At 40.3% G+C, this 24,059-nt stretch overlaps 1 protein-coding gene across 9 annotated transcripts in view; it reads left to right on the top strand.

The window, feature by feature from the left end:
- Positions 1-24,059, top strand: part of tanc2b (tetratricopeptide repeat, ankyrin repeat and coiled-coil containing 2b) — a 242,648-nt gene that overhangs the window by 207,202 nt on the left and 11,387 nt on the right. For all 9 annotated transcript variants that reach the window (XM_029765078.1, XM_029765077.1, XM_029765075.1 and 6 more), the window contains 7 exons: positions 82-204; positions 6,421-6,657; positions 6,778-6,972; positions 7,217-7,310; positions 19,804-19,937; positions 21,592-21,715; positions 21,949-22,124. In XM_029765078.1, coding sequence (XP_029620938.1) covers positions 82-204; positions 6,421-6,657; positions 6,778-6,972; positions 7,217-7,310; positions 19,804-19,937; positions 21,592-21,715; positions 21,949-22,124 — 1,083 coding nt within the window. The remainder of the gene's footprint in view (positions 1-81; positions 205-6,420; positions 6,658-6,777; positions 6,973-7,216; positions 7,311-19,803; positions 19,938-21,591; positions 21,716-21,948; positions 22,125-24,059) is intronic.

The following is a 24,059-nucleotide window of genomic DNA, read 5'->3' as shown; positions in this document are numbered from 1 at the left end:
CACACACACACACACACACACTTTCGTATGCACACAGCACAACTCAAAGCAGTGACAGCTCAAATTATGTCTATATTTCAGGGCCTAAGCAAGAAGGTTGGGGTTTCCTCGTCCATCCTCCAGGGGCTGTGGGTTTCCTACAGCACAGAGGGCCTGTCCACTGCCCTGTCCTCACTCAGAAACCTGTACACTCCTAACATCAAGGTACTGCTTTAACCTCTACACTCTTAACATCAAGGTAACTTACTGCTTTTCCTTCTTAACTCTTAACATCAAGGTAAATTACTGCTTTTCCTTTTTAACTTTTAACATCAATGGAACTTACTGCCTTTCCCTTTTAACTCCTATCATCAACATAACTTACTGCTTTTCCCTTTTAACTCCTATCATCAAGATAACTTACTGCTTTTCCCTTTTAACTCCTATCATCAAGATAACTTACTGCTTTTCCCTTTTAACTCCTATCATCAAGATAACTTACTGCTTTTCCCTTTTAACTCCTATCATCAACATAACTTACTGCTTTTCCCTTTTAACTCCTATCATCAAGATAACTTACTGCTTTTCCCTTTTAACTCCTATCATCAAGGTAACTTACTGCTTTTCCCTTTTAACTCCTATCATCAAGGTAACTTACTGCTTTTCCCTTTTAACTCCTATCATCAAGGTAACTTACTGCTTTTCCCTTTTAACTCCTATCATCAAGATAACTTACTGCTTTTCCCTTTTAACTCCTATCATCAAGGTAACTTACTGCTTTTCAGTGTTGTCTTCAAAACCACCTAAAGCGAGACCGATTCAAGACCGGAGCAAATCGAATCCGAGTCTAGACCAAGACTGGAGGGTTGCCGAGACCGAGTCAAGACCGAGACCGGGCGGGGGAAAAGGGGTCAGAGACAGAGTCAAGACCGAGACCAGAAAAATGCGAGTCCAATTAAAGACAATAATTGTAATTTTGTCAAATCCCCACCATAATAAGAGTTCAAAATGTCCAGTATTTCTGTGTTCATATTTCAGAACAACATATGGATTCTTCAGACATTCAGAATAGTGAATAAAGGCATGCTGAGGGACAAGAGAGCCACTATACAAATGATTACTAACCCAAACACAGTAGAGCACAATGAGCCTTCTACACCTTCAGAGAAGGGCTAAAGATTTATAAAATAATTATTATAATAATGATCTGATTTAATCTCTTCAGTTTTTGTTGGAAATGAAAGGGTTAACACTGAAGAGAAAAAAAATATCCTATCAGGATTTTTCTTTGCTAGTCTCTGGGGAGATAATTCTAGCTAGCTAAGTCAGCTATTGGCTAGGTCATCAGAAGCTAGATAAAGGCATCTGCCATTCAACTGTATTAGGGCAACATTTTGGAGTGACAGTGGAATCAACCAATCACATTTTTACTTAATGGGTGGGACCGATTTTACAAAAACGTATGGAAACTTCTGCCTTCCCGAAGGCCAACAGGTCACTGCGCAATAGCGAGCAGTAATTTTCCCACGGTCTAGCTAGCTAGCTTTTGTTGTTGGCTTGTTTTCAGCGGCTGCAGCAGGTGTTATCAAAGAGGATGTTGATGCTAAATCTTATTAAAATCTATTCATATACACACCCAGGAAGAATGACACTTTTTAAAAATGTTCTGACAAGCTACCACTTAGATATGGTTATTTTCACATTTTCATAAATTCTTAGAATGTTTGGGAATTATATATACTAAGGCATTTGTGAAAATTCTATAGCAATATAGTGTGCATTTGGACAATGAATAGACACTGCAGTAAATTAAACCGAATAAAAACAACTGTCTTGTCCAGAACCGGAGTCTACACAGACTGGTGCGCTATAGCCAATCAGAGCTACAGTAGGCTTTTATACAAACAAGCCATAGAACACATTCGCCAAAAGCCACAAAATACATCTGAATGGATTTCTGCAAATATGCAAACACCACTGGAGTCCTTTTGCATGTGGGACCTACTGGCTTATTATGTCTGAATTTATGGACAGCTTATCCTTTAACATCATGCTGTGTGTGATTGTCTTTCCATCGGCCCTATGCAGTGGTGTAGTGGTGCCTGGAGAAGTGGGTAAAAAGAAATTCCCCAAAAGTTTCCAAACGACCCGCCCAGCGAAGGAAAGTCACCCTGTGTGAAAAATCCTATGTTTTCCAGTTTTTTTAAATTAGTTTTCCTATAGATTTTTCAGATTTTCACTCTCAAAATCATAGTTTTTTTAAAATAGAAAAAATACAAAAATGTGATGGTCTAAGTCCACAACAATGTTTAAACCACATCAATCTGATTGGGTGGGCCTGACAGGGCCTGGCTCCCCAGTGGGTTGACCTTCGTCCACACAGGCCCTTCCATGTCTACGCCCCTGATGCAAACAGCACATGATGACAATTGCATATCACAAACTACTAACCAACACTTCGGACTAAACTTTTTCAATACCTGGTTTGCATACCCATTGTTGTCTTAGTTAGCGTTTACTGTTAGATATCATAAATTGAAATGTCTTTCCTACCCTACTGGCTACCTATGTCATTCTTCTGTGAGCTGCTCCATGCCAAAACCAGCTGAGAACTGCATACTCTTGCTGCCTGCAGATGATATTCTTCTGAAACTAGGTTGTGTGCTGCGCGCATGTGAATATATTTCACGTGCTTTGCGATTGTGTAGGCTACTTTGTGCATGATTTCTCTATTGTACTACATAAATCGTATACCTTCACTACACTACTTTGATACGCATCAGTATGGATTAAGAAGTCAGTATACACAATGCCCACTGAAAAAAACCTGGGTATACGGCTTACACCTGTGTATAGCCTCCAGTACACTACTGGCCCTTTGTGTTTTACAAGAAGTGCGCCCTCCTTCATGAGTGCGCTGGTATTATGGTTGCTGTCCTTTCAGAATCACAAACCTGTCACACACTGAAGACCTATAGGTTCACCACTGTACTAACCTGTCACACACTGAAGGCCTATAGGTTCACCACTATACTAACCTGTCACACACTGAAGACCTATAGGTTCACCACTGTATGAAGACCTATAGGTTCACCACTAACCTGTCACACACTGAAGGTCTATAGGTTCACCACTGTACTAACCTGTCACACACTGAAGACCTATAGGTTCACCACTGTATGAAGACCTATAGGTTCACCACTGTACTAACCTGTCACACACTGAAGGCCTATAGGTTCACCACTGTACTAACCTGTCACACACTGAATGCCTATAGGTTCACCACTGTACTAACCTGTCACACACTGAAGACCTATAGGTTCACCACTGTACTAACCTGTCACACACTGAAGACCTATAGGTTCACCACTGTACTAACCTGTCACACACTGAAGGTCTATAGGTTCACCACTATACTAACCTGTCACACACTGAAGACCTATAGGTTCACCACTGTACTAACCTGTCACACACTGAAGACCTATAGGTTCACCACTGTACTAACCTGTCACACACTGAAGACCTATAGGTTCACCACTGTACTAACCTGTCACACACTGAAGACCTATAGGTTCACCACTAACCACTAACCTGTCACACACTGAAGGTCTATAGGTTCACCACTGTACTAACCTGTCACACACTGAAGGTCTATAGGTTCACCACTATACTAACCTGTCACACACTGAAGACCTATAGGTTCACCACTGTACTAACCTGTCACACACTGAAGACCTATAGGTTCACCACTGTACTAACCTGTCACACACTGAAGACCTATAGGTTCACCACTGTACTAACCTGTCACACACTGAAGACCTATAGGTTCACCACTATACTAACCTGTCACACACTGAAGACCTATAGGTTCACCACTGTACTAACCTGTCACACTGAAGACCTATAGGTTCACCACTGTACTAACCTGTCACACACTGAAGACCTATAGGTTCACCACTGTACTAACCTGTCACACACTGAAGGTCTATAGGTTCACCACTGTACTAACCTGTCACACACTGAAGGTCTATAGGTTCACCACTGTACTAACCTGTCACACACTGAAGACCTATAGGTTCACCACTAACCACTAACCTGTCACACACTGAAGGTCTATAGGTTCACCACTGTACTAACCTGTCACACACTGAAGACCTATAGGTTCACCACTGTACTAACCTGTCACACACTGAAGACCTATAGGTTCACCACTATACTAACCTGTCACACACTGAAGACCTATAGGTTCACCACTGTACTAACCTGTCACACACTGAAGACCTATAGGTTCACCACTGTACTAACCTGTCACACACTGAAGGTCTATAGGTTCACCACTGTACTAACCTGTCACACACTGAAGACCTATAGGTTCACCACTAACCACTAACCTGTCACACACTGAAGGTCTATAGGTTCACCACTGTACTAACCTGTCACACACTGAAGACCTATAGGTTCACCACTGTACTAACCTGTCACACACTGAAGGTCTATAGGTTCACCACTATACTAACCTGTCACACACTGAAGACCTATAGGTTCACCACTAACCACTAACCTGTCACACACTGAAGGTCTATAGGTTCACCACTATACTAACCTGTCACACACTGAAGACCTATAGGTTCACCACTGTACTAACCTGTCACACACTGAAGACCTATAGGTTCACCACTGTACTAACCTGTCACACACTGAAGACCTATAGGTTCACCACTGTACTAACCTGTCACACACTGAAGACCTATAGGTTCACCACTAACCACTAACCTGTCACACACTGAAGGTCTATAGGTTCACCACTATACTAACCTGTCACACACTGAAGACCTATAGGTTCACCACTGTACTAACCTGTCACACACTGAAGACCTATAGGTTCACCACTGTACTAACCTGTCACACACTGAAGACCTATAGGTTCACCACTGTACTAACCTGTCACACACTGAAGACCTATAGGTTCACCACTGTACTAACCTGTCACACACTGAAGACCTATAGATTCACCACTATACTAACCTGTCACACACTGAAGACCTATAGGTTCACCACTGTACTAACCTGTCACACACTGAAGACCTATAGGTTCACCACTGTACTAACCTGTCACACACTGAAGACCTATAGGTTCACCACTGTAATAACCTGTCACACACTGAAGACCTATAGGTTCACCACTGTACTAACCTGTCACACACTGAAGGCCTATAGGTTCACCGCTGTACTAACCTGTCACACACTGAAGGCCTATAGGTTCACCACTGTACTAACCTGTCACACACTGAAGGCCTATAGGTTCACCACTGTACTAACCTGTCACACACTGAAGACCTATAGGTTCACCACTGTACTAACCTGTCACACACTGAAGGTCTATAGGTTCACCACTATACTAACCTGTCACACACTGAAGACCTATAGGTTCACCACTGTACTAACCTGTCACACACTGAAGACCTATAGGTTCACCACTGTACTAACCTGTCACACACTGAAGGTCTATAGGTTCACCACTATACTAACCTGTCACACACTGAAGGCCTATAGGTTCACCACTGTACTAACCTGTCACACACTGAAGGCCTATAGGTTCACCACTGTACTAACCTGTCACACACTGAAGACCTATAGGTTCACCACTGTACTAACCTGTCACACACTGAAGACCTATAGGTTCACCACTGTACTAACCTGTCACACACTGAAGGTCTATAGGTTCACCACTGTACTAACCTGTCACACACTGAAGGTCTATAGGTTCACCACTATACTAACCTGTCACACACTGAAGACCTATAGGTTCACCACTGTACTAACCTGTCACACACTGAAGACCTATAGGTTCACCACTGTACTAACCTGTCACACACTGAAGGTCTATAGGTTCACCACTGTACTAACCTGTCACACACTGAAGACCTATAGGTTCACCACTGTACTAACCTGTCATACACTGAAGGTCTATAGATATAAAGGCTGTTAAGATACTGTATTAATGTTTTAAGAAAGGAGTGGATATATTTGGCCTGACGAAGCAGTGACTGAATGGAAGCTGATAATTATACGTTTTTTACTCTGCTGGTCTCGGGAAGAAATTACGAGTCCTCACTGCCCGAGACAGAGTCACGACCGAGTCCGAATGTAACCGACACCAAGACAAGACCAATTCACTGAATATGAGGTCTCCAGACCGGATTTGAGTATTACAACACTGCAGCTTTTCCCTCTTAACATCAAGGTACTGCTTTCCATTTGAAAACAAAAGCCTCACACTCATGGCTCCGTAGATACCAGCGTTTGGACAGCTATGCTGCCTTCTTCAGGGTTTCAGCTCTCCCTCTGACGGGGCCAACCAACTCGCGTGAATTAAACTCAACTTTTGCTACAGTTGTTTTTCTCTGTGTCTAACACTGTGTGAAATCTGTCTGTGTCCAGGTGAGCCGGTTGCTGATGCTCGGTGGTGCCAACGTGAACTACCGTACAGAGGTTTTGAACAATGCCCCGGTGCTGTGTGTGCATGCCCACCTGGGTTACATCGACATGGTGGGGCTGCTGTTGGAATACGGAGCCTCTGTAGACCAGCCCTCAGAGAGCGGTCTCACCCCACTAGGCTACGCTGCCTCTGGGGGACACATGGCTATAGTCAACACACTGTGTCGCAGGAGAGCCAAGGTGAGAGGGGGAGAGAGGGCGCAATGTGTGTTTGTAGATTCATCTCTATCTATGGATATGTTCTATGGACGAATGGGGATTGACATCTTTGTGTGTGTGTGTGTGTGTGTCCATCAACAGGTGGACCACCTGGATAAGAATGGTCAGTGTGCCGTGGTGCACGCAGCTCTCAGGGGCCACATGGAGATGGTCAAGTTCCTTATCCAGTGGGACTGGGCCATGGGACAACCACAACAGCAGCAGCAAGGAGCCTTCAGCAAAAGCCACGCCATCCAGCAAGCCCTCATCGCTGCAGCTAGCATGGGATACACAGAGGTAGACCTCCCAGCAAATCTCCTTACCTGGGATATTTTGTGAAATATGTGGACCTCACTTACTCAGCTGACAGTTTTGTAGAGCTGAGAATATATATTAGATTTTTTAGTCTGGGTAATTTCCCTGCAGTGTGTGGACTGGACAACAATTCATTGTTTATCCCTATGCGGTCCTACTAGTATTGCATGCCACTCACACTAGTGATTTTTTTTGGAGGTGTAATGTGTATCATTATTTCCACCAGATTGTGTCCTACCTGCTGGACCTGCCAGAGAAGGATGAGGAGGAGGTGGAACGTGCTCAGATTAACAACTTCGACACCTTGTGGGGAGAGACAGGTATGCCAAGGCCTCTCGTCATATACTTTTTAAAAAGGTCTTCAGATATAGTCCGCAGCCTTGTGGAGATTGTTTTCAACCCAGGAAACTATTTTGTTTTACCCTGTCCATTTTTACAGTGCTGTTTCCTTAGGTAGAATCATTAGGTGTCAGTGGCTTTAGGTTTGACACTTGAACTCTAAGCCGATGCTTAGTCTGGGCTAAAGATGAGTTGTAGCGGCCACCAAAACATGGATGGATGTCATGATTGCTTGCTTAGACATAGGAAGTGATGCTTGCTGTCTTGTTGTACTTGTTTATCACAGGGTTTTTAGATCACTACACTTAGATAAAACATGTTAATAAATTGTCTTAAATCAGACAGGTCATGACAGAAGCTTTTGAGCATACCCATAGAGCGAGGGCTGCAGTGCGGATATGAAATAGAGAGATTTGCTCTGCTGTTTCTGCTGCTGCTGCGCCAAACAGACACTGGCTGATGTCAGACAGACAGTGCAGTGGTGTCATTGGAGCACAGACAGACAGGGCAGGGCTCAGAGCTAGTCTTAAAGAGAGAGAGGGGGGGGGGTCTGCTCTGGGGTGCTCAACAATGACTATGCGGTTCCCACATGAGGATTGGAAAGATTGAGAAAAATCAAGCCGATTTTCTCTCTCTCTCTCTCTCTCAATACTAATATGACTCTCTCTCTCAATACTAATATGACTGTCTCTCTCTCTCAATACTAATATGACTCTCTCTCTCTCAATACTAATATGACTCTCTCTCTCTCAATACAAATATGACTCTCGCTCTCTCTCTCAATACTAATATGACTCTCTCTCTCTCAATACTAATATGACTCTCTCTCTCTCAATACTAATATGACTCTCTCTCTCTCAATACTAATATGACTCTCTCTCTCTCAATACTAATATGATTTTCTCTCTCTCTCTCTCTCTCTCAATACTAATATGACTCTCTCTCTCTCAATACTAATATGACTCTCTCTCGCTCAATACTAATATGACTCTCTCTCGCTCAATACTAATATGACTCTCTCTCTCAATACTAATATGACTCTCTCTCTCTCAATACTAATATGACTCTCTCTCTCTCAATACTAATATGACTCTCTCTCTCAATACTAATATGACTCTCTCTCTCAATACTAATATGACTCTCTCTCTCTCAATACTAATATGACTGTCACTCTCTCTCAATACTAATATGACTCTCACTCTCTCTCAATACTAATATGACTCTCTCTTTCAATACTAATATGACTCTTGCTCTCTCTTTCAATACTAATATGACTCTCAATCTCTCTCTCTCAATACTAATATGACTGTCTCTCTCTCTCAATAATAATATGACTCTCACTCTCTCTCTCAATACTAATATGACTCTCTCTCAAATTTCAAATTTTTCAAATTCAAGCTGCTTTATTGGCATGAAAAACATTGTGTTAATATTGCCAAAGCAACAATGTATACAATATACATTGTAATACAATTATAAACAATAACAAATAATAATATAAAATGGCAGTAAATAATAATACAAAATTAAAAATAATAACAATAAAATAGTAATAAAATAATAGTAAAATAGTAGAATGTAATAAATATAAAAATGTAAATATGGAAAATGAATCTATAACTAACTTATAACTAAATAACGGTCATCTTCACCATTACATCAGTACTACAACTACTATCATCATTACCACTACTACTACCACCACCATCACTAAACTGTTATCATTACCATTACTACCCATACCACTACTATTTGGAATGATAAACAACAATAATACAAATAACAATAACAGTAATAACAATAATAGTAATCATAAGTAAGTTACTGCTTACTATGCAGATGTTATTATTCGGTGTCCCTCAGGCTATGGCAGGCAAATACATATTTGGCTGCAAGAGGAGCCATTGCTCCTTCGCCCATGAGTATTTTTAGTTTTTCCTCTGGGTTTAATAAGTTCAAAAAAGAAATCTCTCAATACTAATATGACTCTCTCTCTCTCTCTCTCAATACTAATATGACTCTCAATCTCTCTCTCAATACTAATATGACTCTTTCTCTCTCAATACTAATATGACTCTTTCTCTCTCAATACTAATATGACTCTCTCTCTCAATACTAATATGACTCTTTCTCTCTCAATACTAATATGACTCTCTCTCTCTGAATACTAATATGACTCTCTCTCTCAATACTAATATGACTCTTTCTCTCTCAATACTAATATGACTCTTTCTCTCTCAATACTAATATGACTCTTTCTCTCTCAATACTAATATGACTCTCTCTCTCAATACTAATATGACTCTCAATCTCTCTCTCAATACTAATATGACTCTTTCTCTCTCAATACTAATATGACTCTTTCTCTCTCAATACTAATATGACTCTTTCTCTCTCAATACTAATATGACTCTCTCTCTCTCAATACTAATATGACTCTCTCTCTCTCAATACTAATATGACTCTCAATCTCTCTCTCAATACTAATATGATTCTCTCTCTCAATACTAATATGACTCTTTCTCTCTCAATACTAATATGACTCTCTCTCTCTCAATACTAATATGACTCTCTCTCTCTCAATACTAATATGACTCTCTCTCTCTCAATACTAATATGACTCTCTCTCAATTCAATTCAATTCAATTCAATTCGCTTTATTGGCATGACGTAACAATGTACATATTGCCAAAGCTTACTTTGGATATTTACAATATAAAAAATAAATAAAAATGAGAATCAAAAATTGTCAACGGGACAACAGTAACAACAATAACCAACGGTCAATATAACCATACATTCAACAATAACAATAATCATACAGTTGAGGACATGTGCAGGTTTATTGGTCTGTCAGACACTGTCCCTCAACTTATGGCAGGCAGCAATGTAGTGCGCTGCCAACCCACAGCTCTCTGCGTCCTCCCCCAACAGGATGGGTAGCCTATCCTCATCAGAGAGGTCTTTAAAACCTTGAATAAGGATTTCAAATTTGGGGAAATGACACTCTCTAATTGTTTTATATTTTTGACATTTTGTCAGGAAATGCAGCTCCGTCTCAGGTTCTGCTGTTGTGCAGTGGTTGCACAGCCTTTCCTCTACAGGGAGCCAGGTTTTCCTGTGTCTACCCTTCTCAATGGCAAGGCTGTGCTCACTGAGCCTGTACTTTGTCAAGGTTTTTCTAAGGTTTTGATCAGTAACCATGGTCAAATATTTAGCCATAGTGTACTGTCGATTTAGGGCCAGATAGCACTGCATTTTGCTTTGTGTTTGTGCTTGTGTTTCCCAATAAGCAATGTAGTTTTGTTTTGACTGTGTTGTAATTTGGTTTATTCTGATTGATTGGATGTTCTGGTCCTGAGGCTTCAGTGTGTTAGTAGAACAGGTTTGTGAACTCAGCCCCAGGACCAGCTGGATGAGGGGACTCTTTTCTTTGCTCAGCTCTTGGCATTGCAGGGCTTGGTAATGATATGAGAGGGGGTCACTGTATTTTAGATGTTTCCAAAACTTAATTGCTCTTTTTTGAGTTTTTATTATTAGTGGATATTGGCCTAATTCTGCCCTGCATGCATTGTTTGTAGTTTTCCTCTGGACACGTAGGAGAATCTTACAGAACTCTGCATGTAGGGTTTCAATGGGGTGTTTGTCCCATTTGATGAAATCTTGTTTTGCAAGTGGACCCCACACCTCGCTGCCATAAAGTGCAATTGGTTCAATGACATATTCAATTAGTTTTAGCCAAATTTTAATAGGTATTTCAATTTGAATTTGCTTTTTAATGGCGTAGAATGCCCTGCGTGCTTTCTCTCTCAGTTCATTCACTGCCTCATTAAGGTGTCCAGTTGAGCTTATTTTTAAACCTAAGTAATTGTAGTGTGTACAGTACTCTATATATTTTGTACCAATTGAGAACTTTGGTCTAATTCCCTGAGATCTGGATCTTCTCTGGAAAATCATTATTTTAGTCTTTTTGGGGTTTACTGCCAGGGCCCAGGTCTGGCAGTACTGCTCTAGCAGGTCCAGGCTCTGCTGTAGGCCAGGTGCTGTGGGTGACAGCAGGCATAGGTCATCTGCGAAGAGTAGGCATTTAATTTCTGAATTGTGGAGACTAACACCAGGGGCTGAGGATTTTTCTAGAATAGTGGCCAATTCGTTAATGTAAATATTGAAGAGTGCAGGGCTCAGATTGCAACCCTGACGAAGGCCCCGCCCCTGGTTAAAGAATTCTGTCCTTTTCTTACCAATTTTAATGCTGCACGTATTGCCAGTATACATTGATTTAATTATGTCATATGTTTTACCCCCTACACCACTTTCAATAACTTTGTAGAACAGTCCTGTATGCCAAATAGAATCAAATGCTTTTTGGAAGTCGATAAAGCAAGTGTATATTTTGGTATTATTTTGGTGGACATGTTTATCTATCAGGGTGTGTAAGGTGTAAATATGATCAGTTGTGCGATGTTTTGGTATAAATCCAATTTGGCTTTTACTCAAGACATTGTGCTTATTAAGGAAGTTTAGAACTCTTACATTGATGATACTACAGAAAACCTTCCCCAGGTTACTGTTCACACAAATGCCTCTGTAATTGTTAGGGTCAAATTTGTCTCCATTCTTAAAGATTGGGGTTATGAGTCCTTGATTCCAGATGTCAGGGAAATAACCTACACTCAGGATCAAATTAAACAATTTTAATATAGCCAATTGAAATTTTGCACTAGTGAGTTTGAGCATTTCATTTAGGATGCCATCAGGTCCGCAGGCTTTTTTAAATTTGAGAGCCTGAAGTTTCTTATAGAGCTCCTGGTCAGTAATTGGGGAGTCCAATGGGTTTTGATTGTCCTTTATAGCTTTTTCTAATCCATTCAACTTCTCATGGATTTGGCGTTGTTCTGCGTTTGTGTCAATTTGAACGGTGTTGTAGAGTGTTTTGAAATGGGTTGTCCATATGTCACCATTTTGTATTGCTAATTCCTCTTGTTTAGATTTTTTTAGTTTTTTCCAATTTTGCCAAAAGTTGTTTGTGTTTATGGACTCCTCAATTAGTGTCAGCTGCTTGCTGTTGTACTGTGCTTTTTTGGTTCTGAGTGTACGTTTATAGAGTTTTAAAGTCTCACAGTAATGAAGGCGTAATTCACCATTATTTGGGTCTCTGTGCTTTTGGTTGGATAGTGTTCTAAGTTTTTTCCTTATAATTTTACAATCTGCATCAAACCAGTTGTCATCTGTGATTTTTTTAGTTTTGTTTTTTATCAATTTCAATTGTGCTTCTTTTGCCGTTTGCCTGAATATATAGTTGATGTTTCGTACTGCTAGATTGATGCCTTCTTTACTGTGAGTGAATGTGGTATCCAGAAAGTTATCTAAGAGTGTTTGGATATTTTGGTTCCAGGTTGCTTTCTGGTATTCTTCTGTGCTGTTTTGGGCCCATCTGTATGAATTTCTGATGTTGTACAGCTTACTGGGCTGTGAATGTGTGGTTGTTTCCAGGTCTGTTCTTTTGAGGAACAACGTAATTTGGCTGTGATCAGACAGAGGTGTTAGTGGCTTGACAGTGAATGAGCTGAGAGAGAAAGGGTCCATGTCTGTGATCATATAGTCTACTGTACTGTGGCCAAGAGGTGAGCAGTAGGTGAATCTCCCCAAAGAGTCCCCCCGTAACCTACCATTGACAAAGTACAGACCCAGGCTTCTACAGAGCTGCAAAAGATCCCTTCCGTTTTTGTTGACGGTGCTGTCACTGTTGTTTCTATGGGGGAGATTAAGATAGTTAGAAACAGTATGGCCTGTAATAAAGCTGTCCCCTCGTGTGCTCGTTAGATCAGGTAGTGTTCCTGTGCGCGCATTTGTGTCCCCACAGATGAGCACATTTCCCTGGGCCTGGAAATGGCACGTCTCTTCCTCGAGGGTGGGGAAGATCTCCTCTGAGTAATATGGGGATTCTGAGGGGGGGATATATATTGCGCAAAGGAACACATCTTTTCCTGTCAGTACAAGTTCTTTTTTTAGTTTTAACCAAATGTGGTATTTGCCAATTTTGAGGGGATCAATTAGATTTTGTAGTTCGGATTTGTACCAAATGATCAATCCTCCAGAGTCTCTGCCTCTATTGACAGAGCTGTGTTTCTGTGATGGCACAATGACCTCTCTGTAGCCTGTGGGACAGTGAGTGACAACGTCAGCCTTACACCATGTCTCCTGCAGAATGATGACGTCAACATCTTTCAGATTTTTGTTGAACTCCAGTGCTAAACTCTTCAGACCAAAGGTTGATGAGTTTAGACCCTGAATGTTCCACATGCTAACTGATAGTGATTTCATGTTGCAAAAAGAAAGAGTAGCAGTCAGAAATACAGTAACGATTAACTAATAACTAATAAGTTGTTAAGAGCGAGATAAACAGGATATCAGCTAACATTTATTCTGTTATTCTGTTAAATATTCCTATTCATTGAACAAGTAAATTCTAGTACAATAGGTGTGTGTGTGTGTGTGTGTGTGTGGTGTGTGTGTGTATGCGTCCGTGTGTGTTTAGTGCAGTTTAGTGCAGATGTATTGGAGGAGCTGTTTAATCTCACTTAATCCTACAGGGTTCTCCTGTCCTCTGACGACCTCCGCGTAGCTGCGCTGGTCCTGCTGTTGGGCCCTGTGAGGTGGAGGGGGGCCAGGTCTGGGCTGTGGGACTTCCTCTCTGGTCTGGTAGGGGTGGTGGTCTGGTGCGGGATAATAGGCTGGGCCCGGTCTGGTCTGGCTAAGCCGATGGAAGTGGTGATGCTCTGGGGGTGGGTGGGGCCTGTGGGGTGCACTGGGTCTGGTGTGGCGTTGAAGGGGCCTGGGGCTCCTTGGTGGTGCAGTGGTCTGGTAGGGTGCAGTGGTGCAGTGGTCTCTCTCAATACTAATATGACTCTCTCTCTCTCTCAATACTAATATGACTCTCTCTCTCTCAATACTAATATGACTCTCTCTCTCAATACTAATATGACTCTCTCTCTCTCAATACTAATATGACTCTCTCTCTCTCAATACTAATATGACTCTCTCTCTCCCTCAATACTAATATGACTCGCTCTCTCAATACTAATATGACTCTCTCTCTCTCAATACTAATATGACTCTCTCTCTCTCTCAATACTAATATGACTCTCTCTCTCTCAATACTAATATGACTCTCTCTTTCAATACTAATATGACTCTCTCTCTCAATACTAATATGACTCTCTCTCTCTCAATACTAATATGACTCTCTCTCTCTCAATACTAATATGACTCTCTCTCTCTCAATACTAATATGACTCTCTCTCTCTCTCAATACTAATATGACTGTCTCTCTCTCTCAATAATAATATGACTCTCACTCTCTCTCAATACTAATATGACTCTCTCTTTCAATACTAATATGACTCTCAATCTCTCTCTCAATACTAATATGACTGTCTCTCTCTCTCAATAATAATATGACTCTCACTCTCTCTCTCAATACTAATATGACTCTCTCTCAAATTTCAAGTTTTTCAAATTCAAGCTGCTTTATTGGCATGAAAAACATTGTGTTAATATTGCCAAAGCAACAATGTATACAATATACATTGTAATACAATTATAAACAATAACAAATAATAATATAAAATGGCAGTAAATAATAATACAAAATTAAAAATAATAACAATAAAATAGTAATAAAATAATAGTAAAATAGTAGAATGTAATAAATATAAAAATGTAAATATGGAAAATGAATCTATAACTAACTTATAACTAAATAACGGTCATCTTCACCATTACATCAGTACTACAACTACTATCATCATTACCACTACTACTACCACCACCATCACTAAACTGTTATCATTACCATTACTACCCATACCACTACTATTTGGAATGATAAACAACAATAATACAAATAACAATAACAGTAATAACAATAATAGTAATCATAAGTAAGTTACTGCTTACTATGCAGATGTTATTATTCGGTGTCCCTCAGGCTATGGCAGGCAAATACATATTTGGCTGCAAGAGGAGCCATTGCTCCTTCGCCCATGAGTATTTTTAGTTTTTCCTCTGGGTTTAATAAGTTCAAAAAAGAAATCTCTCAATACTAATATGACTCTCTCTCTCTCTCTCTCAATACTAATATGACTCTCAATCTCTCTCTCAATACTAATATGACTCTCTCTCTCAATACTAATATGACTCTCTCTCTCAATACTAATATGACTCTTTCTCTCTCAATACTAATATGACTCTCTCTCTCAATACTAATATGACTCTCAATCTCTCTCTCAATACTAATATGACTCTTTCTCTCTCAATACTAATATGACTCTTTCTCTCTCAATACTAATATGACTCTCTCAATACTAATATGACTCTTTCTCTCTCAATACTAATATGACTCTCTCTCTCAATACTAATATGACTCTCAATCTCTCTCTCAATACTAATATGACTCTCTCAATACTAATATGACTCTCTCTCTCTCAATACTAATATGACTCTCTCTCTCTCAATACTAATATGATTCTCTCTCTCCCTCAATACTAATATGACTCTCTCTCTCTCAATACTAATATGATTCTCTCTCTCTCAATACTAATATGACTCTTTCTCTCTCTCTCTCAATACTAATATGACTCTCTCTCTCTCAATAATAATATGACTCTCACTCTCTCAATACTAATATGATTCTCTCTCTCCCTCAATACTAATATGACTCTCTCTCTCTCAATACTAATATGATTCTCTCTCTCAATACTAATATGACTCTTTCTCTCTCTCTCAATACTAATATGACTCTCTCTCTCTCAATACTAATATGACTCTTTCTCTCTCTCTCAATACTAATATGACTCTCTCTCTCTCAATACTAATATGACTCTCTCTCTCAATACTAATGACTCTCTCTCTCTCAATACTAATATGACTCTCTCTCTCTCAATACTAATATGATTCTCTCTCTCTCTCAATACTAATATGACTCTCTCTCTCAATACTAATATGACTCTCTCTCTCTCTCTCTCAATACTAATATGACTCTCTCTCTCAATACTAATATGACTCTCTCTCTCTCTCAATACTAATATGATTTTCTCTCGCTCAATACTAATATGACTCTCTCTCTCTCAATACTAATATGATTCTCTCTCTCTCTCAATACTAATATGACTCTCTCTCTCTCAATACTAATATGACTCTCTCTCTCTCAATACTAATATGACTCTCTCTCTCTCAATACTAATATGACTCTCTCTCTCTCAATACTAATATGACTCTCTCTCTCTCAATACTAATATGATTCTCTCTCTCAATACAAATATGACTCTCTCTCTCTCAATACTAATATGACTCTCTCTCTCTCAATACTAATATGACTCTCTCTCTCTCAATACTAATATGATTCTCTCTCTCAATACTAATATGATTCTCTCTCTCTCTCAATACTAATATGATTCTCTCTCTCTCTCAATACTAATATGACTCTCTCTCTCTCAATACTAATATGACTCTCTCTCTCAATACTAATATGACTCTCTCTCTCTCAATACTAATATGATTCTCTCTCTCTCTCAATACTAATATGACTCTCTCTCTCAATACTAATATGACTCTCTCTCTCTCAATACTAATATGACTCTCTCTCTCTCTCTCAATACTAATATGACTCTCTCTCTCAATACTAATATGACTCTCTCTCAATACTAATATGACTCTCTCTCTCTCTCTCAATACTAATATGACTCTCGCTCTCTCAATACTAATATGACTCTCTCTCTCTCTCTCTCTCAATACTAATATGACTCTCTCTCTCTCTCAATACTAATATGACTCTCTCTCTCTCAATACTAATATGACTCTCTCTCTCTCAATACTAATATGACTCTCTCTCTCTCAATACTAATATGATTCTCTCTCTCTCTCAATACTAATATGATTCTCTCTCGCTCAATACTAATATGACTCTCTCTCTCTGAATACTAATATGACTCTCTCTCGCTCAATACTAATATGACTCTCTCTCTCTCAATACTAATATGACTCTCTCTCGCTCAATACTAATATGACTCTCTCTCTCAATACTAATATGACTCTCTCTCTCTCAATACTAATATGATTCTCTCTCTCTCTCAATACTAATATGACTCTCTCTCTCTCAATACTAATATGACTCTCTCTCTCTCAATACTAATATGACTCTCTCTCTCTCAATACTAATATGACTCTCTCTCTCTCAATACTAATTTTACACTCTCTCTCTCAATACTAATATGACTCTCGCTCTCTCTCAATACTAATATGACTCTCGCTCTCTCTCAATAATAATATGACTCTCAATCTCTCTCTCAATAATAATATGACTCTCTCTCAATACTAATATGACTCTCTCTCTCAATACTAATATGACTCTCTCTCTCTCTCAATACTAATATGACTCTCTCTCTCTCTCGCTCTCTCAATATTAATATGACTCTCTCTCTCTCTCAATACTAATGACTCTCTCTCTCTCTCAATACTAATATGACTCTCTCTCTCTCTCAATACTAATATGACTCTCTCTCTCTCAATACTAATATGACTCTCTCTCCCTCTCAATACTAATATGACTCTCTCTCTCTCAATACTAATATGACTCTCTCTCTCTCAATACTAATATGACTCTCTCTCTCTCTCAATACTAATATGACTCTCGTTCTCACTCAATACTAATGACTCTCGTTCTCGCTCAATACTAATATGACTCTCGTTCTCGCTCAATACTAATATGACTCTCTCTCAATACTAATATGACTCTCTCTCTCAATACTAATGACTCTCTCTCAATACAAATATGACTCTCGCTCTCTCTCTCAATACTAATATGACTCTCTCTCTCTCTCAATACTAATGACTCTCAATCTCTCTCTCTCAATACTAATATGACTCTCAATCTCTCTCTCAATACTAATGACTCTCAATCTCTCTCTCAATACTAATATGACTCTCAATCTCTCTCTCTCAATACTAATATGACTCTCTCTCTCAATACTAATATGACTTTCTCTCAATACTAATATGACTCTCTCTCTCTCAATACTAATATGACTCTCTCTCTCAATACTAATATGACTCTCAATCTCTCTCTCTCAATACTAATATGACTCTCACTCTCTCTTTCAATACTAATATGACTCTCAATCTCTCTCTCTCTCAATACTAATATGACTCTCTCTCAATAATAATATGACTCAAACTCTCTCTCTCAATACTAATATGACTCTCTATCTCTCTCTCTCTCTCTCTCTCTCTCTCTCAATACTAATATGACTTTCTCTCTCTCAATACTAATATGACTTTCTCTCTCTCTCTCAATACTAATATGACTCTCTCTCTCTCTCTCAATACTAATATGACTCTCTCAATGCTAATATGACTCTCGCTCTCTCTCGCAATACTAATATGACTCTCGCTCTCTCTCTCAATACTAATATGACTCTTTCTCTCTCTCAATACTAATATGACTCTCGTTCTCTCTCAATACTAATATGACTCTCGCTCTCTCAATACTAATATGACTCTCTCTCTCTCAATACTAATATGACTCTCGCTCTCTCAATACTAATATGACTTTCTCTCTCTCAATACTAATATGACTCTCTCTCTCAATACTAATATGACTCTTACTCTCTCTCTCTCAATACTAATATGACTCTTTCTCTCTCTCTCTCAATACTAATATGACTTTCTCTCTCTCAATACTAATATGACTCTCTCTCTCTCTCAATACTAATATGACTCTTTCCCTCTCTCTCAATACTAATAACACTCTCTCTCTCTCTCTCTCAATACTAATATGACTCAGTCAGTTAAATCCATAAATGTTACTGTCTGTCTGCAGTCTGTCTATCTACCAATGTCTACTGTCTGTCTGTCTACTCCCATCTTCCACTCTGTCTGCATACTAACAAATGACTCACATAATGACTGTAAGTCTTATAATGATAAAGTCTTTTTTAAATGGCTGATCCCTGCGTGCCCCTTTACTCTCTCTGTCCTGTTGGGAACAATACTTGTATGACTCAATCAGTTAAATGCAGAAATGCACACGACTGTCTACTCCCACAACACATGTTCTCTCCTTTCTCTCCTCCCTCTTTCACTACTTCTCTTGTGTTCAAATGTAGTGAGGTCAGAGTTATAAAACACTGTTTTGATGCCTAACATGTCTCATACCTTTATGGGGGAGTATGTTGTGGTATATATAACACATATAACTCCTAGATAACTCCCTGTATGTTGTGTTGTGTGTTACTCATCCCTGCCCTGTTTGTCCCCACTCTCCATTTAGCATCCATTTAGCATCCACTTACTATACAATCTGCATGACTCACACACAATAACTGTCAGTCTTTGAATGATCAAGTGTAAAAAATGTAAAATACTTGTGTTGAATAACATGACTGATCCCTGTGTGTCCATCTCCTCTCCCTGAAGCTCTGACGGCAGCGGCGGGCCGGGGGAAGCTAGACGTCTGCAGACTACTGCTGGAGCAGGGAGCAGCGGTGGCTCAACCCAACAGACGAGGCATCGTGCCCCTGTTCAGTGCTGTCCGACAGGGAAACTGGCAGGTGAGGCTGAGTTTACCCTTTATAGTGCACTTACTTTTGACCAGGGCCCATAACACAGAACACTTAATATTAAAGGTACTGTAGACTCCGAAAAATGACGTTGCTACGAGCAGCACCGCAGATATTGCGATGAGCGAGATGCAAGACTCTCACGCAGTCACACACAGTATCTTCGCATGTGCATGGGTTCGCTTCATGCTGTTAGAGCGTGGTAGGTATGAGACCAAAACAGCTGAGAAGTTTAGCCTCGCGCTTCAACGCTCTTAGTTGTTGTGGAAATTGACTCACTATTCTGTTTACTTTGTGCACCCATGTCATATCGCAAATCAAATCAAATTGTATTGGTCGCATATACATATTTAGCAGATGTTATTGCTGGTGTAGGTAAATGCTTGTGTTCCTAGCTCCAACAGTACAGTAATATCTAACAATACACACAAATCTAAAATAATAGAATTAAGAAATATAGAAATATTAGGATGAGGTGTGTGTGTGTGTGTGTGTGTGTGTGTGTGTGTGTGTGTGTGTGTGTGTGTGTGTGTGTGTGTGTGTGTGTGTACAGTACCAGTTAAAAGTTTGGACACACTTACTCATTGAAGTGTTTTTCTTTATTCTAAATATTTTCTACATTGTAGAATAATAGTGAAGACATCAAAACTATGAAATAACACATATGGAATCATGTAGTAACCAATAAAGTGTTAAACAAATCAAAATATATTTTAGATGTAGAATAATAGTGAAGACATCAAAACTAGGAAATAACACATATGGAATCATGTAGTAACCAAAAAATTGTTAAACAAATCAAAATATATTTGAGATTTGAGATTCTTCAAAGTAGCCACCCTTTTCCTTGATGACAACATTATCTCAATCAGCTTCATGAGGTAGTCACCTGACCTTCATTTTTATTTTTATTTAACCTTTATTTAACTAGGCAAATCAGTTAAGAACAAATTATTGTTTACAATGATGGCCTAGGAACAGTGGGTTAACTGCCTTGTTCAGGGGAACAGTGGGTTAACTGCCTTGTTCAGGGGAACAGTGGGTTAACTGTCTTGTTCAGGGGCAGAACAACAGATTTTTACCTTGTCACCTCTGGGATTCGATCTAGCAACCTTTCTGTTACTGGCCCAATGCTCTAACCACTAGGCTACCTGCCGTCCCATGTCATAAAGTAATGATGGACTGTCGTTTCTCTTTGCTTATTTGAGCTGTTCTTGCCATAATATGGACTTTGTTTTTAACCAAATAGGGATATCTTCTGTATACCACCCCTACCTTGTCACAACATAAATGATTGGCTCAAACGCATTAAGAAGGAAATAAATTCCACAAATTAACAAGGCCCATCTGTTAATTGAAATGCATTCCAGGTGACTCATGAAGCTGGTTGAGAGAATGCCAAGAGCGTGCAAAGCTGTCATCAAGGCAAAGGGTGGCTACTTTGAAGAAGTTTAACACTTTTTTGGTTACTACATGATTCCATATGTGTTATTTCATAGTTTTGATGTCTTCACTATTATTCCACAATGTAGAACATATGAAATGGGTAAAACAGTCAAATCAGACGAAGAGAGATCGAACGGCAATGTTGACAAAAACAAACAGTTGTGTACTGGATGGTAACAATAGTGTTGTCCTCTCTCAGATCGTGGACCTGCTCCTTACTCACGGAGCAGACGTGAACCTGGCTGACAAGCAAAGCCGAACCCCTCTGATGATGGCTGCCTCAGAGGGTCACCTGGGCACTGTGGAGTTCCTACTGGCACAGGGTGAGAGTCAGGAGGAAGAAAACATCCACTCATGTCCTTGTCATTTACATTGTCTTTGACCTGCTGTCCTTTCATCCTTTGAATTATATAACTCTCAATTACTTTTTTCATCATTACTTTGTTAAATACAATCACCAAAGCATTGATGGTACTTTATTTTACCAATTGACCTTTGACTCCCAATGCTGACCTCTAATCCCTGACCCCTCTGATCCCCCTGACCCCTCTGCCAGGTGCATCCCTACCTCTAATGGACAAGGAAGGGTTAACGGCTCTGAGCTGGGCATGTCTGAAGGGACACCTGCCAGTGGTCCGCTGTCTGGTGGAGAGGGGGGCTGCTACGGACCACGCTGATAAGAATGGACGCACTCCCCTCGACCTGGCTGCCTTCTACGGGGACTCAGAGGTGGTGAGTTTATAATGCTCTCCCGGGAACAGGCCCAGATCCCCGTCATTTGCGTGAAGGAAAGACGGAGGAAAAGAGGACGCAGATCGGGCTGCCTTTTGAGAATCCGTAGGCAAGCGAGTAAACTCCCACTGCCATCAATTCTACTTGCTAACATGCAATCATTGGAAAATAAAATTGATGACCTACGATTACGATTATCCTACCAACGGGACATTAAGAACAGTAATATGTTATGTTTTACCGAGTCGTGGCTGAACGACGACACGGATAATATAGAGCTGGAGGGATTTCCAATGCACCGGTAGAACAGAGAAGCTACGTCTGGTAAGACGAGGGGTGGAGGTGTGTGTCTTTTTGTCAATAACAGCTGGTGCGCGATGTCTAATATTAAAGAAATCTTGAGGTATTGCTCGCCTGAGGTAGAGTACCTTATGATAAGCTGTAGACCACACAATCTACCAAAAGAGTTCTCAACTATATTAATCGTAGCCATCTATTTACCACCACAGACCGATGCTGGCACTAAGACTGCACTCAACCAACTCTAGGCCATAAGCAAACAAGAAAATGCTCTCCCAGAAGCGGCACTCCTAGTGGCCAGGGACTTTAATGCAGGCAAACTGAAATCAGTTTTTCCACATTTTTTACCAGCATTTCACATGTGCAGCCAGAGGAAAAAAACTTGACCACCTTTACTCCACACACAGAGATGCAAACAAAGCTCTCCCCTGCCCTCCATTTGGCAAATCTTACCATCATTCTATCCTCCTGATTCCTGCTTACAAGCAAAAACTAAAGCAAGAAGTACCAGTGACTCGCTCAATACGGAAGTGGTCAGATGACGGGGATGCTAAGCTAAAGGACTGTTTTGCTAGCACAGACTGGAATATGTTCCGGGATTCATCCAATGGCATTGAGGAGTATATCACCTCAGTCATCGGCTTCATCAAAAAGTGCAACGACGACGTCGCTCCCACAGTGACCATACGTACATATCCCATCCAGAAACCATGGATTACAGGTAACATCCGCATCGAGCTAAAGGCTAGAGCTGCCACTTTCAAGGAGTGGGACACTAATCCGGACGCCTATAAGAAATCCTGCTATGCCCTCAGACAAACCATCAAACAAGCAAAGCGTCAATACAGGATTAAGATTGAATCCTACTACACCGGCTCTGACGCTCGTCGGATGTGGCAGGGCTTGAAAACGATTACGGACTACAAAGGAAAACCCAGACACGAGCTGCCCAGTGACACGAGCCTACCAGACGAGCTAAATGCCTTTTATGCTTGCTTCGAGGCAAGCAACACTGACGCAAGCATGAGAGCAACAGCTGTTCAGGATGACTGTGTGATAATGCTCTCGGTAGCCGATGTGAGCAAGACCTTTCAACAGGTCAGCATTCACAAAGCCGCAGGGCCAGATGGATTACCAGGACGTGTACTCAATGCATGCGCTGACCAACTGGCAAGTGTCTTCACTGACATTTTCAACCTCTCCCTGACTGAGTCTGTAATACCTACATATTTCAAGCAGACCACCATAGTCCCTTTGCCCAAGGAAGTGAAGGTAACCTGCCTAAATGATTACTACCTCATAGCACTCATGTCAGTAGCCATGAAGTGCTTTGAAAGGCAGGTCATGGCTCACATCAACAGCATCCTCCCGGATACCCTAGACCCACTCCAATTCGCATACCGCCCCAACAGATCCACAGATGACGCAACCTCAATCGCACTCCACACTGCCCTTTCCCACCTGGACAAAAGGAGTGCTGTTCATTGACTACAGCTCAGCATTCAACACCATAGTGCCCACAAAGCTCATCACTAAGATAAGAACCATGGGACTAAACACCTCCCTCTGTAACTGGATCCTGGACTTCCTGACGGGCAGCCCCCAGTTGGTAAGGGTAGGCAACAATATGTCTGC

The sequence above is a fragment of the Salmo trutta genome, chromosome 10, assembly GCF_901001165.1.
Source record: "Salmo trutta chromosome 10, fSalTru1.1, whole genome shotgun sequence".
Classification (NCBI taxonomy): Eukaryota; Metazoa; Chordata; class Actinopteri; order Salmoniformes; family Salmonidae; genus Salmo; species Salmo trutta.
Note: the sequence above shows the minus strand (reverse complement) of the source record. Positions and strands in the feature narration are given on the sequence as shown.